At 47.9% G+C, this 21,664-nt stretch overlaps 2 protein-coding genes across 3 annotated transcripts; one reads left to right on the top strand and one right to left on the bottom strand.

The window, feature by feature from the left end:
• The first annotated feature begins 28 nt into the window (after positions 1–28).
• Positions 29–9,185, top strand: si:dkey-103i16.6 (uncharacterized protein LOC557125 homolog). The gene is made up of 8 exons (XM_067234433.1): positions 29–338; positions 6,082–6,306; positions 6,431–6,637; positions 6,771–7,003; positions 7,093–7,193; positions 7,372–7,533; positions 8,267–8,479; positions 8,701–9,185. Exons 2-8 carry the CDS (start codon positions 6,086–6,088, stop codon positions 8,896–8,898), a joined length of 1,335 nt encoding a protein of 444 aa, XP_067090534.1. The 5' UTR covers positions 29–338; positions 6,082–6,085; the 3' UTR covers positions 8,899–9,185.
• On the bottom strand, positions 9,175–19,592 carry ric8b (RIC8 guanine nucleotide exchange factor B). 2 transcript variants are annotated; one of them, XM_067234431.1, is made up of 10 exons: positions 19,358–19,592; positions 18,804–18,851; positions 17,968–18,609; positions 17,595–17,689; positions 16,536–16,686; positions 16,322–16,420; positions 13,679–13,823; positions 13,331–13,475; positions 13,037–13,156; positions 9,175–11,232 (listed from the first exon to the last, which is right to left on the bottom strand). In XM_067234431.1, exons 1-10 carry the CDS (start codon positions 19,439–19,441, stop codon positions 11,124–11,126), a joined length of 1,638 nt encoding a protein of 545 aa, XP_067090532.1. In that variant the 5' UTR covers positions 19,442–19,592; the 3' UTR covers positions 9,175–11,123. The 2 variants fall into 2 exon arrangements, with proteins under 2 accessions (XP_067090532.1, XP_067090533.1); XM_067234432.1 differs by having other exon boundaries at positions 16,322–16,417.
• Between the last annotated feature and the right edge of the window lie 2,072 nt (positions 19,593–21,664).

The raw sequence follows: 21,664 nt of genomic DNA, 5'->3' as shown, positions 1-21,664 counted from the left end.
ATCGGTTGAATAGAAATGGAACGAAAGAGTCCATTTCGGGAAATCGAAGGGTTTATGTCATTGTTTTCCCGCACTGAGGCTTGCTAGCTATAGCTACCTCTTTTGAGGGGATGCAGCTCAAATCGTTGCGACGGGACTACATTAAAAACAAAAAATATTTCGGTGGCAGTTAACAGAACGGGCAAATGTCGTGCTGGGTAGCTGCTTTGACTACTCACATCTTTTGTTAGATGTTTATGCACAATTTTCCGGGAGGTGCAACTGTGCTCTTAGGATACTGTCCTTCGATTGGCTCGAGTCCCACCAGCCTTCTAAATTTGTGCCTTCGAGATACACAGGTAAATCTATACATTGTTTTCTTTAAACTAGTTTTTGTATGAAACAAATTGGAAAAAGTTGAAAAAAATGTTTGGCGAACTTGACTTTAGTTTGCTGCAGCCGTTCCTAGTCGTTCCTATTGGTTGGTAAAGCTCTTGTTTTCTCGACATCTCGAGAAAACCTGCATATCGAAATAACGAAACTTTGTTTTCCCGAAACAATGACAACTCGAGATATTGAGAAAACAAATATAGGCTATTAAATAGCCTAACTCAGAGGAGCTGGAGAAGAAGCTATTGGTCACCTTCTCACAAAGCTCTTCCATCAAGACCCCTGGCACAGGCTGAAATAGCTTCTTCTTGCGAAGACTAATGTGCGTTTTTTTTGCTATAGTCTTTACAAACACACTCTACTGTACCCAAATACACACCGTACCCCAAGGCCGTAGCCCTGGAGTCAACATTGGTGGAGGAAATCTGATGGGGATTCTGAGGGTCACCCCCTGAAAACTTTTTACGTTTAGTTATGAATATGATAACATTTGTTATGATAATTTCGGACAACGTGCGTGGTTGCCTGTCGTAGCATAGCACATTTATATTTTATTTAAATTTTGATATCAATATATTTGGGGGGGGGGGGGGGGGGCATTTTGACCAGATTTGAATATGGCCCTGCTGTACCCAACCCAAACACACTCTACTATACCCTAAACACTCAATTGTAACCACACATTCTCCACGCCTAATGCATAGCCATATTCATCTCTGTATGGCTCGGGGTAACATTGCTACCCTGAGTTTTCTCGTGGAAACAACATTTGTTACTTCCAGATGACTAACTTGAGATAACAAATTAACTCGCTATTACTGGAAAACTGAGTAGCCTAATATAAATACAATTGTGAATGAATGGCACCTAATGCTGGGTAGGCTACACACCACAAGATAATCGGTCTGATTTTGGGCCGATTTCCCCCCTTCCGACAATCCTAGGTAATGTCCCGATTATCTTGATGGTTCTACAGAATATTTTATCAGATTTTCTGATAAAATAGGCAAAGACAGGCATGGGGCCCCCTTAACTCCTATTCTCACTCATTTCAATCCATTTAATAATTATTAATATAATAATAATAACTAGAGAGGGTACCATTTCTGGGGAAATTGTAGGGTGTGCTTGCTAGCGTCGGTTGCAGATGTTTCCGTTTATTAACTGTAATTTTTACAACTGATATTTCTGTATATTTTATATAAAAATGCGTATGCCTATACTTTTTATTAAGATTGCATAGATTTAAAAGCATACATTTGTTGCTGCTCATTTACAATTCAAAATACAACAATTGAAGTGTAGAATGAAACGGTTGTCTTCTCATTTCCCCTGCAAGAAGGAATATTGATAAGCTATAGTGCAAAACGGTCCCTCTATGACACCTTCAATTTTTCCCTTCTATCGATATTTCCAAGCATTTAGCCTACTCATTGCATTAATTCATTACGAACCCCCTTTGAAACAAGCTATTGTAACACCATTGTCACCGGCAGTATTTCAGATGGAATCGCGATTCAAACAGTACCATCTGCTGATTGAAAATATGCCCCCCAAAACGTAAATAAGCTTGACATTTATTTAGGGGGACATGGCGTTCAAAAAAGGTTTGTTGGAAGCGATCATTGTCAGTAACAATTACAAATTTGGTCTCAGTCTAGAGCCCTGCGTGGAGAAGCTGACCCCGGTAAATTGTGCTACGAAAAAGCTAGCCTAGCTGCTGTTGCTAGCCAAACTTCACTGAGCAGCACTTGTGCTAGCTGCCGCGTCATTGGTTACCAGTGGAGAGGAAAATTACGTTTCCTTCAGTAGTTTCAGTTTGGCAACTACTTGTTTACTCTCCTCTTTTGTCTTTCTCTATTGTGCTCCGCTCGGGGAGTTGCGTTTCATTTAGCAAATTGGTTTTTGCGTTCACTTAACTGTTCTACTGTCTCATATTAGGTGAGTTCGACTTCATGCAGCGCCGGCGTCACCTGCAGCCGCCTGCAGCCCGGCTGACATGAAGCAGCCAATGGCATTCTTAACTTCAAGGCAGCCGGCTGCAGCCGGCTGTCGGCGCCATAGATATCGGCGCCGCCGTTGCTGCATGAAGTCGAACACACCTATTAACCAACTGAAATGACGTGCTTTGCTGCGCAGTTGCTGCAATCGATGGAATAGTCCACAGTAGTATCAGGTGGGAGGGGAAGCCTGCGTTGACACAAATAGAATAAACGCTCCGTGGGTATCTTTGTTGATACTTTTGGGGAAGGTTATGACTTTTAATTGATTTGTATTATTATTATAGTTATTATTGATCATATAGTATTTTTATGGAGTCTTTCAAGGGGCCCACTGGCAGCTGGGGGCCACAGGCGGTTGCCTACTTTGCCTAATGGGTAAGTCCGCCCCTGGATGTGGGTGGAGGGAATGGCACACCACACACACACTAGGAGTAAAATGGTTAAATATTGTTTTTTGTTTTTCCTCATGTTTGTGGTCTCTCACATTTTTTCACAATCTTATGACACAAATATTTTAGTGTGTACCCAGCATCAGGGCTTCCGACCTTGCTACATCCCATCCAAAAAATTTCCATCATCCAAGAAGTTTGACATAATTTATTTATCTCTCCCTAGAAGCCGTTAGATGGCGATGTTGACTTCTGTTTAATGATCAATGTAGTCAAACTCTGTCTTACTTCAATGCAGTGTTGCCAATTGAGCGATTTTGTCGCTAGATTGAGTGACTTTTCATCTTCCTGTGCGACACAAAAACCTAGTGATAGTGACAAATCTGGCAAATGCCCCCTACATTGGCAATCTCAGTTTTCGTTGTTGAGCAGCAGCAAAATAACCTTCACTAATTTGTGAATTACGCCACCTTTGCCTCTTCTTACCACCAATAACGATATAAAAAAAACACGTTAGCAAAGATTAATTTGAATAAAGACCAGGATTGATGAGTTTATTAACCATAGTGGTTTAACACGTAAGAGGTTTTGGTGTTTACGTACATTTTAAAATAGAATAACCACCAGTGATCTTTATTAATTCCTTCTCTTCTATATGACTGGAGAGTCATTATTGCAGTCGTTTGTGTTGATTTGGAAATCCCAGTTTGCTTACTAGGCAACTAGACTCAAGTCAAGCAACATCCACCCTCCCTCTCAGACAAACAATACACCCAGCACAAATTACCTGCTTTGTGTCAATTGAGAGTCCAACAAATTATGCAGCACTAAGTGATGTATCATTAGTGGACATGGGTGGGTAAGGAGAATAGACCTTTCGTCCTCCAGACATGTTGAAGTGGTCTCAAGGTCACCATGGTGACCATCCTGCTGACACCAACCTCTAGGGGGCAACAGAGATCAGAAGGCCAGATGAACACCATGGCAATTAAGAGAGTTATTCCGTTTTTCACCTGCTATTTTAACTATTTCTTATCAACCTCGTAATTGTTTCTGTAAATAATGAGGACGATTCTCTATCCAGTCAAGGAGAACAAGACCGTTCATAAAAACTCAGGAGTTGTGTCTGTTTCCAGACTGGTCAAAACCTTGAGGTTCAACATTCAGCTTGGCCTGAAGGTTGGCTGGATGGAACTGCTGTTTGCCTCGATCCAAGCTGGGTGACGGTCGTGGTGAAGAGAGAGCCACTCTGACTGGAGGACACGTTTGGCTGTGTTCCTCAGAGCTCTAATTAGATTACTGTAACCCTGATGGGTGGGGGGCATCACTCCTGGTGGTCCTGATGGGGGGTGGAGGGGGCTTTGTCACAGGGTGGCCAGACTGCGGGGGGGGACTAGGACCCCCATCTCAAAAGCTCCGGCAAGGGGAGGGCTCTCAAAATCCCCTTTAAAGCTTTTTGTCATTTATACAAGGATTTATCTGTCATTAAAGAACAAACGCGGGATCAGAGGGGTATCCAGTGGTGCCATTATACATGAGATAACAGCAGAACCTTGCTATTATGATAACTTTACAACCTGCACTGTGGACCTGGACATTTAAATTCAATTACATTTAATTTGACCGCAGTCCCTTAAATTCAGGGAATAGTCAGCCAGTGTAATTATTGTTCCTCAGTCAGCATTGAGTTGTCAGCCTTACTAACAGGCTACATAGCACAGACAGGCATAGTCAGGCTGACATGCAGGAATGGATTCTGGATGAGTTATGTTTGTAATGAAGTTGGATCCAGCTTGGGTGATGGAATTTAAGTCCATTAAGACACTCCTCTCTGTGGGGCTGATTTATAGTGGCGAGTCCTGTCACCCTGCCAGTCCCTGGCCCCTGTTCACACTTCTTTCACCCCGCTGCATGACATCCAGTAACCTCCTAAACACACTGATGCTGCCGTTCTTGTTCAGTTCTGAGTCAGAGAAAATTACTTGAGAGAAGTCGGAAGTTGTTTCTGCCTTTCAACAGGCCTGGTGGTGTCCAAATGGAGGTTCGGTCAGGACTGGACCGGAGCATTGAGGCTAATAACCAGACCAGTGATTTATTGCTGCTATCCAACAGAATCTTTCCGGGGGAGTCAAGACAAACTTGAGGGCTCCAGGTCTTCTCGGTGTAGGCTAAACCCCAAGTAAATAAGCTTGGACAGCTTAAGACCTTTTTTTTTATCAAATAAACCTGAAACACCTTCCGTATTCCTTATTAGTTGGGTCTTTCCTTCAGAGCCTCGAGCTAACTGACTTATTGCCATTTAGATGTTCTATCTACACAGCACTCCTCCCCACCCCTCGCGGGAGCCTATGTGCTTTTATTCCATGTGTGTAGTGTTAGTGACTCCACCCGCCCCGTCCCCCCCTCGTCCCCCCAGGGCCGATAAGGAGCGCTCCAGTTTAAAGCGGGCCTTATCTGTCGGACCCTGATGCCAGTCTTGTTTTATTGGTTGTCACTCTTTTGTGTCCTTTTCACCTCTCTCCCAGATCTCTCTCACTCCATCCCTCATGGAAGTTGTCTGAAGGCCCAGAGAAGCTTTGGGAAATCCCCCCGCCCCCCCCCCCGCTTCATTCCTCCCTCTCTCTTTCCCTCCTCCTCCTGTCCTTTATTGAATCCTGCCTTCATACCATTTATCCCTGCTCCCTCTCTCCCTTTATCCTCAGTCCAAGGCAGGGGGGTCATCCTCTTTTCTCTCCCAGCTGGGTTTGTTGACACACGGTCAATCTAGACTTCTCTTTCACCCTGCCAACCATCTTCTTTTTAACTGTGCCCCCCCCCCTGCCCTCAACAGTAAAGCGGCCACAGCTGTGGACTGTATTAGCATAGCTGCAGAGAGACAGAGTGTGAATGGAGTGGGGGGGGTAAATATATTACAGCCTTTGGCTTTTGTTCGAACGGTGACAGTTTTAAAACATTGCCGGGGCAAAGAAAAGAGTCACAAAAGGAGTGCTGCTATGATTTTATTGTAAATGCTTTTTAAATATGGGTCAGAGAGTAAGCTGGATGGGGAGAGTGGGGGGGGTAGTCGAACATGAAGAAAAGACGGCATCAAAAGTTGCAGGAGTGGGAAAAGTCAACCTCTACTGTTTAATCATGGCTTGTTTACGTTGTTTCCACTTTGTTTTACCATTACTTAAATTTACAAGTAAGAATAGGAAAATATTACTTTTGATGTTCTGATTAACACCCTAGTAATGTTTGTGAATTGATCTGGCCAACTTGTGTCAAAGCAAAGAAGTGCACCCAAATTCAAATACTTAATATATTTTATATGCAAACAGAGTAATGAGCAAGCCCAGGCCTCGCTGGGACAAGCAGGCTTCCCAGCCTGTCGTGACCCGGGTTACCCGCAGCTCCAGCACCAAGGCCAGCGAGACGCAACTACTCCAGCCCCAGGCTTCAGGGCCTAGCCCCGACCGTGTCCAGCCAAGGAAACAGACTGACTCTGTTCTGGCCCAGGGCCTCAGTCAGATGACGATGAGTGGACAGGAAGCTCATCCAGCAAGGTAATAATACGTTAAATGCTGCACTGTGATGAGTGTTTCCTCACAAATGAACATCTAGACAGTCAAGAGGCATCCTAGTAAGACATCAAAGCTGACCTAATGACCACTGTTTTGATTGATTCAGGAAGGGGAGGCCTTTTAAGACCAGCAGCAGCAATAGCGGTAGTTCCCCAGCCCAGGGGGGTGAGTCCCTGGGGTCGAAACAGCGGCCGCATGGCCCTAGAGAGGGTCTGGCTTCTGTGGCACGGCTGGTGAAGCTGGGCCGCTGCAAGAACGTGGTGGTGGTGGCTGGGGCTGGGATCAGCACGCCCAGCGGCATACCGGACTTCAGGTGGGTGGGGGCGTTGCTCTGCTCATGTACACCTTACATGCACACAAACGCACACGTACAGCAGTCACACATCTGCTTTCATCCTCCATCCTTCCCTCCCTCTCTTCTCTCCAACCACCACCCCGTGGACCAGAACCCCAGGAACCGGGCTGTACTCCAACCTAAAAAAGTATAGCATCCCTTACCCGGAGGCCATCTTCAACATTGACTACTTCTCCGAGGACCCCCGGCCCTTCTTCTCCCTGGCCAAGGAGCTGTACCCCGGCTTCCACCGGCCCAATTACATCCACTACTTCATCCGCGTGCTGCACCACAAGGGCATACTCCTCCGCATGTACACGCAGAACATCGACGGCCTGGAGACAGGTGATCTCAGAGGAACATGGGCACCATTATTGGCCTGTTTTTTGACTCTTTATTTCGGGGAGTGACCATTATTTTCTGACGCTTCGCAGTGTGCGGAATCCCAGATGACAAGCTGGTGGAGGCTCATGGGAGTTTTGCCACCGCTTCCTGTCACCTGTGCTACACTCCGTTCCCTGCCAAGGACGCCAAGGTAATGGCCAGAGGTTGCCATCAGTGGAAATAATTCTCCTTGTCTTGGTGAGGCCTGTCCTCACGTTTTCTCCCTCTCCTTCCTTCCTCCCTCTCTCTCTCCACCACCTCTCTCCTTCCTCCCTCTCCCCACCACTTCTCTCCTCCCCCTCTCCACCACCTCCCTCCCCATCTTTCAGAGCACCATCATGAGTGACCAGGTCCCCATCTGCACGTTCTGTGCAGGCACGGTCAAGCCTGATGTTGTGTTCTTCGGAGAGGACCTCCCCCAGAAGTACTTCCAGCACGCAGCAGACTTCCCCAAAGCTGACCTACTCATCGTCATGGGAACGTCACTACAGGTAATGAACTCCTTCCTGTAACCGTAGCTAGAATAAAGAGCTGAGACTGACACATAAGGGTAGCCTGGCTCTGCCCTCCTACGTACTTCCGCTCAATTTGGATTTTGCTTCTGTACTAGGTTTGGGATTTCAGTGCATCAGTGGGTTTTGAGTTTGAGTTGTAGTTCAGTAATGGCGGCGGAGAAAGATGCGAGCGAAGCTATTCTGCGGTTGTGGCAACGCTGCCGAATATCCATAAGTTAAAGCCGGAGCAAGAACAATCCTTGCTGAGTTTTGTTGGTGGTCATGATGTTGTGGCCCTCCTCCCCACAGGGTTTGGGAAAAGTTTGATTTTCCAGCTACGGCAGCTAGCTCCGTGGTGAAGGAGTTGGCTAAGGCGAACGCTAGCGATTGGTTATGGCAGATCAGAGTGGCTCTGGGCAGATCCAATAGTTTTAAACTTCAACAGAGTACCCACCTTCAAGGAAGTTAACGCTTGTCAGTGGAGCGATCCCAGACCATCTGTACAAATGAAATGTACGAGGGTCTGGTTAGGACCAGGCTAACAAGGGGGCACAAGAAACCAAACTACTTCCTGAACAGTTAGGAACGGGAATTAGAGAGTTAGAAACTATCCTCTTCCAACCCCAATGTAAAGGTACAGAACGACAGTTTTATTTTTGGTAGGTTTTTCAGTCGTACAATACATTGACATTACTGATAACGCGCTGTCCTGCTGGTAACTTGGTTCCAGATTGAGCCATTCGCCAGCCTGGTGAACACAGTCAGGCCCGGAGTCCCTCGTCTGCTGCTGAACCGCGACGCCGTGGGCCCCTTCCTGAAGACGCCACTGCGGCGTGGAGATCACGTGCAGCTGGGCGACCTGGCGGACACCGTGAGGACGCTCGCGGACATGCTGGGCTGGCACTCCGACGTGGCCAGGCTGATGAGGGCGCAGGAGGACGGGGTAGGTGGGTTAAGGCTAGCACCTGGGACCACCACTGCATGATCGTAATAGCAAACAGTTGGCAGTGCTTGACTCATTCCGTCATTTTAAAGAAATGAATTAGTACTTTTTGTGGCCCACCTGTGTCGATTTGAAACATTTGAGTGACTGTCCCAGTGTTTGTCACAGAGTACCCGTTAGTAGCACAGAAGTTTGATGTTGACGGTATTGTGTTTCGTCAGGCCGTCAGTGCCATGATGGTGAGTTCTCTGTCAGGGGACCAGAGGAGGGCCAGCGGGCTGGGGAGGAGGGGGGCCCCTGAGCCCTGGGGCAGGCGGCCCCCCAAGTCCAGGCCGGGGGTCCTAGCGTCCCCCAGTTGCAGCAGCGAGGAGGGCGACTCGGACAGCAAGAGCACAGTGTCGTCTAGTCCAAGCAATTGACACACAGTCCACCCCCTCCCTCCCCCCTTTAGGAATATTCAAAGATGAGATCATTAGTAAGCTGGGGGAAGGTAGTACTTGTTTGCCTTTTAACAAAGGGCCGTATGTGTATCGTGTCGTGCATGTGTGATGTAGTATAGTGCAGTTTGCCAGTTCATCTGGTCAGCGTGGACCACATGCTTGAAACCACTATGCAGTTGCTCTCAAGGTTGGACATATGAATACTATTGTATCCCTGTTTTATACTGTAAAAAATATGCTATTTAATAATAAAGGTGTGACTTTGATTACAGATTACATTTTCTTTTCCATTTAGTACTTGGAAGTATTAGTGAAATTGTTGTGACCACTCCCAGCTGAAATAGAAATGCTAACATTAAGTAGCAGTTTTTATTAACATTGCAATAGAGAAGCTTCACTCCACATATAAAAACAATCGTTTCCTTAGCATCCTGGTTACACTGTCAGAGAGAAGGAAAAAAACTATACAAAAAGAATCTAAAAGATTGTTCTCCTTCAGTGTTGGGGACATTCACCATTTAACTCAACATGCAGTTTGTGTGTCACTTGGCTAATCTGATTAACAATACAAAACATGTTGGGAGAATTTTCATGTTTTCTGTCAAAGTTCAGGTGAGCAGGAAAGTGGTGATTCATTAGATTGGGTCACCCTGCTTTTCAGTTTCCCAGTGTAGTGTGAATCGACATAATAGTGCAAATAAATAAAGGATTTCTCGCAAAAGTAGTCACTTAAACAACGTCCTTGGATGTTACTTGGCAAAAAAGGTCATTCTATTAACATGCCAGTTATAGAGAATATATGGGACACACAGGACCATTCCAATACTGCACCAACCACACCTTACAGCTTGATCATGAAGCCCTACTCATACAAAGAAATAAACATTTGAAAGATAACTTTTATATCTATATATACTAGTAGACCACATATAGAAAATCAATTGAGTCTCAAAATAGAAAAAAGCACACAGATTTCAGAGCAACAATTTAAAGACTGTGCAGAATTGGCAGAGGAACGGTAGAAAAGTATTTCTTTTCGTCTCAAGAATTCATAATCCGGTAAGGCAGAAACCATCCCAATCCTGGTCAGTAACAAGCTTCGATCCGGCCCTGTCCGCACATCCAGGATCCGGCCCTGTCCGCACATCCAGGATCCGGCCCTGTCCGCACATCCAGGATCCGGCCCTGTCCGCACATCCAGGATCCGGCCCTGTCCGCGGATCCTGGATGTGATTGTGCCGGCCTGATGCTTGTGAATTTAAATAGGCTATAGTGATAATCAACACTGTGAAGATCGAATGATCCTAACAACTACTTGTGAGTTTCAGGGCTCTGGGACCTAACACTTATTCATTCAGCCCTATAAAAGCATTCACTACAATGGAGTGGTTTGGGTACACATAGCTGTTAGCTTCTTCCTATCCATACTAGCATATGTAATTGGATTATTTCAACATGACAGGGCACTCACTAGAAAAAAGACAACAAATAAACATTGAATGTGGAATGAGTGATTTCTTATTCTAACTGCAATTCTACTTTGGTCAAACTCCAGGCTATTATTTGTTCTGTGAGTCTATTTTAACAGAAGAAATTCCAGTCTGATAAAACGGCTACCTTCCATTGTGTCAAATGAGAGAGGTGTGATTGGAGAAGTACATCAAAACAAGGCAACATAGAAAAAGAAAAAAAAAGAATGGACTGATGGTAACAAAGCCTGCTTCTTGTATTTTAAATGGAGCCTTCAGATTGGTCCATCTGGTGCAGCCCTGGGCAGGACCTGGGCTCAGAGGTGTCTGAAACCCTCGGGTGTGGGGGAAGGGGGGGCACAGCCTGCAGGAAGTGGGGAGGGTCTAGTCGGAGTCAGAGTCGCAGCACAGGAAGTGGGGAGGGTCTAGTCGGAGTCAGAGTTGCAGCACAGGAAGTGGGGAGGGTCTAGTCGGAGTCAGAGTCGCAGCACAGGAAGTGGGGAGGGTCTAGTCGGAGTCAGAGTCGCAGCACAGGAAGTGGGGAGAGTCGGAGTCAGAGTCGCAGAACAGGAAGTGGGGAGGGTCTAGTCAGAGTCGCAGCACAGGAAGTGGGGAGGGTCTAGTCAGAGTCGCAGCACAGGAAGTGGGGAGGGTCTAGTCGGAGTCAGAGTCGCAGCACAGGAAGTGGGGAGGGTCTAGTCGGAGTCAGAGTCGCAGCACAGGAAGTGGGGAGTGTTAGTCGGAGTCAGAGTTGCAGCTGTCCTCAGCTGGCGCTCTCAGGGCCTCCTCTAGGGGCGCTAACGTGCCGTCTCGTCTCACTCCCATGGGCCGGATCAGCTGCTGTCTGTATATTGGGAGAGAGAGACAGGGAGAGATGGGCATACAGACAGACAGACGGGGGAGACAAAGAGAAAATTGGTTGTCAAAAAATTGATGGCAAATCGCACACATTACATGCCAAACAGGCACAAAAAAATGACCAGCCTGAGTACCCTTCCCCCTCTAAAGAAGCATGGTTGTTGTGTGGCGCATCTCTCTGTTCTCTTACATCCTGCCAGCGCTCAAGAACCCTTGGAGCAGTTTAATTACAGGATCAGTGCACCCTCTAATCTCCTCAAAGACACGGCTTGCCCCTCCATTCTAATCCAATTACATCTGCACCGAGTGTCGCTGGCTTCTTTTAACATGATTTATCAGAATTATCCAATGAAAGACTTCATGAAAAAAGGACCCATTTGAATTCATTTGGAGGAATTGAAGATGAATATGTAATTCTTGCATAGTTCCTACAGAAATCTGACAGGGTCAATCCAGGGGCAAATATGATTAAGAAATCTCTGGATGACGCCATATCGTTTGGCGTGGAGGAACAAACGTAGCTCTCCGGTAAAAAAGGAAATTTGAAGATCTTATCTGGCGTCACGTTTGCTTGGAGCAATGAATAACGTTTCACAACATCAAATATCTCAGACAACGGTGACACAGTCATGTTATGCACCATGTCCTGCTCTGGTGAATGACACTCTCCAGCCACCAGAACATGACACGGCCAGGTCGACACGCACACATTCCAACCCAAACAACTGAGGCAGTCTTAGAAATGAGGTTCACCTCGGAGACATTTTCAATGGTGCAGGCAGAGGGGGAGCGTGTGTGCGTGTCCCCAGGAAACTAAACACCCCGATAACAGACTGTGCTCCTCACCACACCTCCAGGAGCACGGAGCCGTGCCTGGCAGGTGGATGCGTGTTCACAACACAGAACATGTGCTAATTGGAGGACCAGTTAACCATGGAGGGGAGTACATTCTTGTGGGCCTGTGAGATATCTCCTAAGCATCGTGCTGAGACAACACTACTCGTTCCCTTTCTCTCCCTTTCTCCCTCCCTCCCTCCCTCCCTCCTCTCCTTCACACCGACACAGAAGAAGAGCTGAACAGAATCAAAGAGAACAGAATAGGGGTAGAGAAGAAAGCCCCGGAGAGGAATCTGCCTCTGCTGAGCACACGCGTCCGTCTCATTACAACTCAACAATGACAGTGTCAGCTTTCTTGTTCCTGCAAACGCAGGCAGAGCCCCCCCCACCACCCCCCCCACCCACCCCGAGGAGGGGGTGGGGGGGGGTGGGGGGGACAATGTTTGGCTCCTGTGATGAATGAGTAGAGAGGTGGATAAAGGCTCAGGGACGCGTATATATGTTATTAAAGAGCTGAATGCAGCACACGGGGGAGATAAAGGAGACAGAGTTGGCGACCCCGCTGCGCTCGCCAATTAGGCCGTAATTAGTGGCGTGCCGGTAATGACCCAGCCGTCGGTAATGATGCTGGCGGCTCCATTGACTGGGGCTGAATGTGGCGGTGGTGGAAGGCCGGCCCTAATTGAGGTGTGAGAAGCAGGGGCGGGGGAGATTCTTCCTTTAATGAACTGGTTGGCAGGGAGCGCGCTCAGTTCGACCCCTCCGAGAGGTGTCTGACGAGCGCTGGCTTCGCCGGGAGAGGAAAGGTCAGTCTGAACACGGTCAGCCTCCGCCGGGTCCGACACACAATCACGCACACACCTGGATTCACAGCTGTGTGTACAAATAAAGGTCAACCAAGTGTCTCTGATGACATGGGGTCATTAACGACAGGCTGGATGCCGGGTGATCACCTGGACAACTTGTCGAACATGTTGACAAGTTTCTGGGCCTCATACTCCTTCTGCTCTTCGGTCATCTCCTCGATGGGGTTGGGGCCCGGTTCCTCCACGTGGCCTGTGATGGGGTTAATGCTGAGGGAGAGAAAAGCAGAGGGGGGTTTCATTAAACATAAAACAATCATTAAAATGTCACGTGAGCGATGACAGATCTAGTATTATTATTACGTATTATTACTAAGTATATATATATATATATATATATATATAAAATCAACTGGACACTACAGGTAGATTGCAGCCACTCACAAGGGCCTGGCAGATCTGTATTCTTCTGTGTCCGAGTCTTCGTCGTCAGAATACTGCGTCTCTCCCCTTCCTCCGGCTAGCAGGCCCCTGGCCACCAGCAGCCCAGCGGCGTTCCCGTAGCCTGTGTACTTCAACAGGCTGTCCACTGCAGGGAGCACACATACACACACAAAACAAACTTACCCCCAGTACTGTCACCGACCTACCATTACCATTGCTGTTGCAGATTTGTTTGTTTTTGTTGCATTTGTATTTATGGATCTGAGTTACGAGTGGTTCTGGGTTATGTGTGCGTCTTCCGGAAGCTTCCCCAGGCCGTACGATGGCGTCAGCGATGCGGTCACTCACCGCTCTCTTTGCAGAGGACAAAGAGGAACTCGGCGGCGCTCTGCTTCACGCCCATGTCCACGTGGGTCATGAGCCGCACCAGCTTGTTCCTGATGGTCGTGCCGATCTCAGGGCGGATGTTCACGTCCTTCAGAGGGGGGAGAACCTAAGGGGAACCCAGACAGGGGTTTCAGTGGGGGGAGAGCCTAAGGGGAACCCAGACAGGGGTTTCAGAGGGGGGAGAGCCTAAGGGGAACCCAGACAGGGGTTTCAGAGGGGGGAGAGCCTAAGGGGAACCCAGACAGGGGTTTCAGTGGGGGGAGAGCCTAAGGGGAACCCAGACAGGGGTTTCAGTGGGGGGAGAGCCTAAGGGGAACCCAGACAGGGGTTTCAGTGGGGGGAGAGCCTAAGGGGAACCCAGACAGGGGCTTCAGTGGGGGGAGAGCCTAAGGGGAACCCAGACAGGGGCTTCAGTGGAGCTCACAACATCCTCTGAACCTCAGTTGAAGCTCACCTCAGTCTACAGTCAATTGCTTGTTTGTGTGAACTTACATGGCAAATAAAGCTCATCCTGATTCTAATTCCAAGCGCAGGTGCACGCCTGTGTCTCATATATGTAAATATGTGTTGTTCTAGGTAAACCTTTCTTTTGTTTTGTAAGATTGTGGTATCTTAGTTGGTTAGCTTCATCATTTATGTGATTCAATGCCATTACACATACTTACATACCACGGCAATACCCATAGATTGCTTTGTTCAATTAAAACTATTTAAACTAGAAGAAAAAAAGTTTGCAAAAAAAAGAAAGAACCGCTGAACCAAACGAAGCAGATCGAGTGGACTCCTTCCCTCTCTTTGACAGTTATGCTGACGAAACATGATTTATTCTACCGATGTACAAACAAGATATATTTCAGTAAAGCCGGACATTCAACAGAGATTACTCTACTGGTGGGGACGGAGGACCTGTCTGCGGCCTGGACACTGGTGGGGACGGAGGACCTGTCTGCGGCCTGGACACTGGTGGGGACGGAGGACCTGTCTGCGGCCTGGACACTGGTGGGGACGGAGGACCTGTCTGCGGCCTGGACACTGGTGGGGACGGAGGACCTGTCTGCGGCCTGGACACTGGTGGGGACGGAGGACCTGTCTGCGGCCTGGACACTGTCCACCACCAGATTCTCACGGCGAAAATGAGCATCGCTGGAACATCTCTCTCCTGGTCCAGGTCTTGGAGGACCTTCCAGGGCCCCTCTCTGCAGAACTCCCACTGGTATCTGTTCCCATCACTTGGCTTGGTCATCGAAATCCCATGGCTTCTCTTACCACTGCTGCTGTCTACACTCAGCCGTGTCTCCCCTCGCGGTCCCCAAGTAAACTAAATCATCTGTGCATGTCCGGCTGACATCTCATGGATGTCCTCCCACCAACTGAAACCGAATCGGGACGAGACAGAGCTACTCTTCATCTCTGCCAGATCCTCTCCGGCATGAGAGCTCTCTGGCAGCCTCTCGCTCTTCAAAGAAACCTTGGAGTCATGACTTAATGACAACCAGGTTTCACGAAACACATTACTCGCACGACGTGTTCTGCCCATGTTCTCTACGCAACAGTAAGATCATTCACCAGGACTACTCCACCCAGCTGTTCCTCTACGCCACAGCATTCCCCTGTCTCGATGACTGTAATTCCCTTTCTTGAGGTCCTACCGGGATGAGCCATTCACCCTCTGCAGATCATCCAAAATACGCCTGCCCGTCTAATCTTTAAGCCCCCTACGTATTCACTTGCAACTCCCCTGCTGAGATCGCACCACTGGCTGCCGCACGGATCAGGCACAAAACCCTGACCCCTGACCTATGGCCCCGCATTCCTCCAACTGTACACAGACACTCAGGCGCTTCGCTCAGCAACATCCGAGTCACCTAGCCACCCCCGCGCAAAGGGTCCTCTTCTTTTCCCATCATGCACTGCTTCTCCTTCCATGCTCGACTAGTAGTGGAAGCCCCTCCCCGTTCCTCTACGCACCTCTCTGTCCCTACGGTCCTGGCGGAATGGTCTCGAGACTCTCCACTTCAAGTTCATCTTGACCAACTACCCTTTTGCTTGGGCTAAGGGCGCTGAAAGCAGCACTGAGGGTGGGTGATGTCTGGTAATGGTATGACATTGTTTGCACTTTGTAACTGAGATGTTGTTGTTGCACTGCTGTTAAGACAGTATTACATCTGATTACCGTGCCTGGTATCTAAGAGGTGGTTTCCTTGAGCTGTAGCTAATAAATACAGACCGTTACTTCGCTCTGTTTGAATAAATACAGACCGTTACTTGAAACATAGCTGGTGTATGGTACATGTATGAGAGTGTGACCATATGTGTAGCATCTGTCTTGAGCAGCGTCAAACTTGACATTTCTCTATTGAAAGTGTTTGGACGGACAATAATGGGGCTAACTTGCTAACGGCAAAAATGAGGAAAATACCATTCCTAGGTGTATCCCTATTGGAACTTAAAACCGTAATGTTATCATACAGGTGTGCATATACATATTACAGTACAATGCTGTGACGTATCTGTTGTATTCTGTCGCCATTTCTGTGAAACTCCAAACGAGCGTCGAGAGCTAGGTGGACGATAATGACCCCCTTCCGCTACACGAACGTTCACCTGGGTCTTGATGTATCTGCGGATCTCCCGGTGGTGGCGGGAGCCCTCGGTCAGCAGGCTGAGCACCGGCGTCAGCCCCTCTCTGTAGTTGGCACCCTGCTTGGAATGAGACACACATGAGGCAGGTGACAGCCAGCGCTCTGGAGAACACCAGCATGATGGCTCCTTCCACCCGTCACCATGGCCACCACCCTCCAGGCCAGGCGGCCGTTACCTTGTCGATTCTCTTCTCCATGAAGTCCAGCAGCACCTGGACGGCGTCCATGTTCCTGCCACCGTACTCCTCCTGGCCGCCCTGCACCGGCACGTCCATCAGCACCTCCAGGCAGCTCACCGGCAGGTTGCTCAGCAGGTTGATGGCGTGACTGCGGGAACGACACTGTGTCAACACTCCGTCATCAACACTGTGAATTATACATGCTGTCACTACTATTTTCAATACTATCATGATGGCCATTAACAGTCAATATCATCAACACCATCGCAACCATCATCAATACTATCATAATAGTCAGCAGAGTCCACATATTAACACTTTAAACAGAAGTTGAACAGTATTCATTGTTGGCATGGGAAAATCATATAGGTCCTATAATATAACCTGAAATTTTAATTGCACAATAGCTATACTAAAGTTAATTACTTGTGTATATTTTCTGTTTGTATACAGGTGTTATAGTGGAGCCTAAATGTTTGATTGGTTCAGGGCTGTCCATCTGCTCATTGGCCCTCTGGCCGAGCCTTGTGACCACGAGAGCTGCAGCCGCACAGGCTACATCATCGATCACTCCAACATGACACCATCTCAACCCCCATGCTCCAGACAGACATTCCTCACGTAACCTCCCTCTCCTCAAGCACAACGTTCTTATCATGGGCGACATATCGGAAAACTAGTATCAAGATTTATAACACACGTGTGAGTGAATAAATGTTTGATCAAGGAAGTGTCTGATACACACAGATATGTAAATATCAACAGTTTTGACCCACATGTAGGGAGTCAGGTGGCTGAGCGGTTAGGGAAGCGGGCTAGTAATCTGAAGGTTGCCAGTTCGATTCCTGGCCGTGCAAAATGACGTTGTGGCAAGGCACTTCACCCTACTTGCCTCGGGGGAATGTCCCTGTACTTACTCTAAGTCGCTCTGCTAAATGACTAAATGTTCATATATTAGTTCATGCCTATGAACCAGGAGGACAGGGATGGGGTGAATCCTAGAAGGCCTGTGCTAACCAGCTGCTGTACTAAGCAGCTGCGATCAGGTGTTCCTACCTGTGCGCTTCCTCCGTTTTCTCCTCCGTCTGCGTCCGCAGCATCAGGAGGTGGCGCATGATGGCGGTGATAAGGCGTAGCTGGGGCTCACTGTCCTATCAGGATGGAGAATGCGCAACGGTAGGATCAGTAAAGAAGCAGGTCATTGGGCGAAAGCTAAAGCAGAGAAGGGGCTCGCAGGTCTACTCTGTGGGGCAAACAGGGTTTAAAGGGTACCAACACTTTTGGATGTGAGCTAGGGGATTTGAAGCCTCATAAACCACCACAAGTATTAGCATCAACCCTAACCCCAGGGTTAAAGCGATGAACAGCAGGATGGTAGCTCTCCAACTACAAGGTTGAGCAACCCTTAGAGGGTAGCAGAGTAGCTGACCTGGTCTCCGGTGTCAGAAAGCGTGAGGTTGAACAGGGCCTTCAGGGCCTCCATGGCCCTCTCGTTGTCCTCAGCGGGGATGGCCTGGGCCTGGCTGTCTGGAGGAGCAGCCTCGTAGGGCCCCACCCAGCGCACTTCCAGGGTACGCTGCAGCACCTCCGTGAGGAGCCGGACGGCATGCAGATCCCGGCACAGCCCCCCACGGACGTCAGGCCTCAGGGCCGAGAGCAGGAAGAGCAGGCGCAGGGAGAAGAGGCCCACCTCGTGGCGTCCGGCGCGGGCGGTCTGCAGGCGGGAGCACAGGCCCTGGGCGAGCTGCACCTCGGCACCCACCTGCTGAGCCGCGGCGCTGTTGAACACCACGTTACAGAGGCACTTCAGCGCCTCCACCACCACACGCTCCTCCTCCTCGGTCTGCGGTTCACCCTGAGGGAAGGCGCACCCATCACCATCTCCCCCTTCCTCCCCTTCGCCTCCCCTTAGTTGGGCAAGTCGGGCTAGGACCAGCATGCCCTCCCGCGTGGCCACAGGTCCCAGGGCACGCTTGTCCCGGGACAGGATGCGCAGGGTCTCCAGGCACGTACTTTGGCACAGAGGCCTTACCGGCCTCCCCAGGACCCTCAACAAGCCCTGGCACAGCTCCTGTAAGATAAAGAGAGAAAGACAAGGGGAGAGAGAGTGGGAGAGGACATGTGGAGGGAAAGGTGGGGAGAATGCAGAGGAATGTTAGGATCCGAAAGAGGAAAAGTGTATATATAACTTATTTGGACATATTCAACTTTTGTTCAAAAAACGAAATGTTATCAATCGGAAATATCAAAGTATTGTACTCTTACACTTCGCAGGTCCACCTCGTTCTGGTCAAAAGTGAAAGTGTGACTATTCTGCAAAAGAGAACATAAGAGGGATTGGTAGCAACCTACATAAGAGTGATTGGTAGCAACCTGGACATCTTCCTGACAACACGAATAAAGCTAGCTGACTTAGCCATCAAGTTAGCTTAGCTTGCTTACCACTCCTTCTGGCACTGATTTCACTACGAACGTATATAATTAGCAACCGACCCCAATAACGTACAAATAAACATATTTTCTATGAAACACAGCAAGCTGTGTAGATAATGCAATTGACTTGGACTAACTGCACTATCATTCGTGCTGACAGCTAGCAATCACGCTAGCTTAACCGCTAACTAGCATAACAGCTAACCTGCAATCATAGGCTGGCTATCAGTCAGATAGCATTCCTACCTAGCTACTAGTAGCTGCCAAATTAGCTATAAATATACACAGAAATTGCATTCTTAAGACATTATGTTGTGAATTTAAACTGTCTAAGAAAAAAGGAAAAGACACGTCCACAAGTTGACATGTCAAGCATTTTCACTTACTTCTCGATTATATTGGAGCAAAAGCATTTCAATGTTCTCGTCATTTTCAGTGTCAAGCTGCGTTAAAATAGTATTCAAATCCATTTTAAAATAATAACAGCTGAATATCTAATTAAGGCAGAGGTAGCTAGCTAGCTACACTAACGACAGTTCGGTGTGGGTTCAACGCTCAATTTCCTATCTAGTAGTACTACTAATATGTGCTACGACAGGCTGCGCATGCTGGATACACCTTCATTCCTTCCTTCCTGCTGTCCTTCTGCCTTACTCAAACTTTAGCAAAGGCTACCTTTCTTTTTCCATATGCCCCCCCCCCTTCCATATGACATCACATTTGGGGTCCAAATCTATGAAATAATTGGTAATAATTCCAGTTTAATCATCTGTCCTGATTTTAGCTCACATTAAAGGGCTGGTGTGTGAGGGTTTATCAGTAACCTGCTTATTGTGCACAATGACATACTGACAGGACTGTGTACCTTTCCAACCCTCAAACAACTAAACCAGCCCCCGTCCATCAACCCTGTCCTGGCTGGGAGCCCACAGCACAGGGGATCTAAGGTCAAGGCTCAAAGGTCACAGGACGGAGGTGCGATGACCCCAGCGGGAGCTCCTCTCTATAGAAATGTAATTCTTTCCGCAGTGTGTCCCTCTCGCTTCTGTCCCGACCCCCACTGGTTTCCCACTGGTTTCCCACTGGTTTCCCACTGGTTTCCCACTGGTTTCCCACTGTTGCAAGCTGAACATTTCAGATGATTTCAAAAGATCAGGGCTCTTTTGTCAACAGAGTAACCAAAATTGAGGTTGGGGGGGGGGGGGGGGGGGGGGGGGGTTAAGTCAAGTATTCAGACCAGAGATGTTATGTAACACCATCAGTTTTACCAACTGTCTCTTGACTATAGTGTTGGGCTTCAGACTGTGATGCTAGATGTATTTTTGTTAGTGCAGTGCTCTATATCAGACAGTAATAAATGTAGGGTATTGTTGCAATGTATGCAAGCCCAGAAGGCAGCGACAGTGTGGTGCACATGAATAATATGTTGTGTACTTCTGACATGAGGCCAAAGCTCCATGTTACCCACAGACAATGCAGAGGAGATCTTAAAATTGATTTGATTCCACAATAAATGAGAAATTCTTGAAGAAACAAATTCCACACAGTCATTTGGGTTTTAAAAATTATTTATGTGGCAACAAATAATTCCACATACATATCAGATTAAACTGTAACAGTTTACCAGTCACCACATAAGTTGTCCAGTGCTTTTATTTACAGAAAAAGTGACTAAAGTTCATGTGTGTTACACTTTGATATCCTTCCCTTTATAACCTACCCATAGGGTAAAAGGTCCACAGTAGCTTTGAGTGCATTATATAACACACAAACCTAGGTTAATGTTTCTTTTACTATTCAAACAAAAGAAATCAAATATACCAACTGTAATGCAGAGACACAAACGACCATAACACCATGTTACAAAGTTACAGAAAATACATCTATAGTATGTTCTCTCACAAATACAGCAAAATCAGCTTGTGACAAATATGCACACAAATATTTTTTTGCCGAGACACAGTGCCCAGTCATACTATTCACGAGTAGATAACTGATAAAGGCTCTGGGATTGTTTAGTTGTTTTTGGGCCAAAAAGACTTTGACACAGTGCTTCTGGCAGAACACTGTGACATGACACAGCCCTCAGGCGATCCTTATGTCAATGCTTCTGGAACTTGGCAGCAGCTGAGTTTCTCCTGACAGCACACTTGGCCGACAGGGTCAACGGTGTTGTTAAAAGACGGTGCTGACGTCAACCACTGTGAACTACGTAAACACTGTTCCAGTCTGGTACATTAGTGACGGAGATGGAGGTGTGGGGGGGGGGGGGGGGGGCAAGGTGTTTACTTAGGGAAAATCATTGTCTGAGAGGGATCATTATTCATAAAGGCACAGGTCGGCAGATGCGATTCATACGTCCACTATGACCACAACTGGCGTCATTTCTTTGTAAAAACGTGATGTTTAGCTTTGAAACCTTTATTCTTCATGAGCAACAAGACGCCTGAGAAGAAGAAGGACTGACAGGCGATGGCACCACAAACACTTGATTGATTCTGTGTCAAGTCTCAAAAGCACCCGCCTGTGATTCCTGTGTCGTGTGCCTTCTTCTGGGGCTGGGCGGCTGGGCGGCTGGGGGCAGTGTGAGGTCTGCATCCAGGGGGCAGTGTGAGGTCTGCATCCAGGGGGCAGTGTGAGGTCTGCATCCAGGGGGCAGTGTGAGGTCTGCATCCAGGGGGCAGTGTGAGGTC

Source organism: Osmerus mordax, chromosome 4, assembly GCF_038355195.1.
Source record: "Osmerus mordax isolate fOsmMor3 chromosome 4, fOsmMor3.pri, whole genome shotgun sequence".
In the NCBI taxonomy this organism is placed as follows: domain Eukaryota; kingdom Metazoa; phylum Chordata; class Actinopteri; order Osmeriformes; family Osmeridae; genus Osmerus; species Osmerus mordax.
The sequence above is the reverse complement of the archived record's forward strand: the minus strand, read 5'-3'. Positions and strand labels throughout refer to the sequence as shown.

Coding starts and splice junctions, on each gene's coding strand:
- si:dkey-103i16.6 (XM_067234433.1), top strand. CDS start 6,086: ATGAGCAAGCCCAGGCCTCGCTGGGACAAGCAGGCTTCCCAGCCTGTC. Junction 6,307..6,430: donor CAGGAAGCTCATCCAGCAAG/GTAATAATACGT, acceptor TGATTGATTCAG/GAAGGGGAGGCCTTTTAAGA. Junction 6,638..6,770: donor AGCGGCATACCGGACTTCAG/GTGGGTGGGGGC, acceptor CCCGTGGACCAG/AACCCCAGGAACCGGGCTGT.
- ric8b (XM_067234431.1), bottom strand. CDS start 19,441: ATGGATTTGAATACTATTTTAACGCAGCTTGACACTGAAAATGACGAG. Junction 13,824..16,321: donor GCAGATACATCAAGACCCAG/GTGAACGTTCGT, acceptor GGTTCCCCTTAG/GTTCTCCCCCCTCTGAAGGA. Junction 13,476..13,678: donor TGTCCTCTGCAAAGAGAGCG/GTGAGTGACCGC, acceptor TGCTCCCTGCAG/TGGACAGCCTGTTGAAGTAC.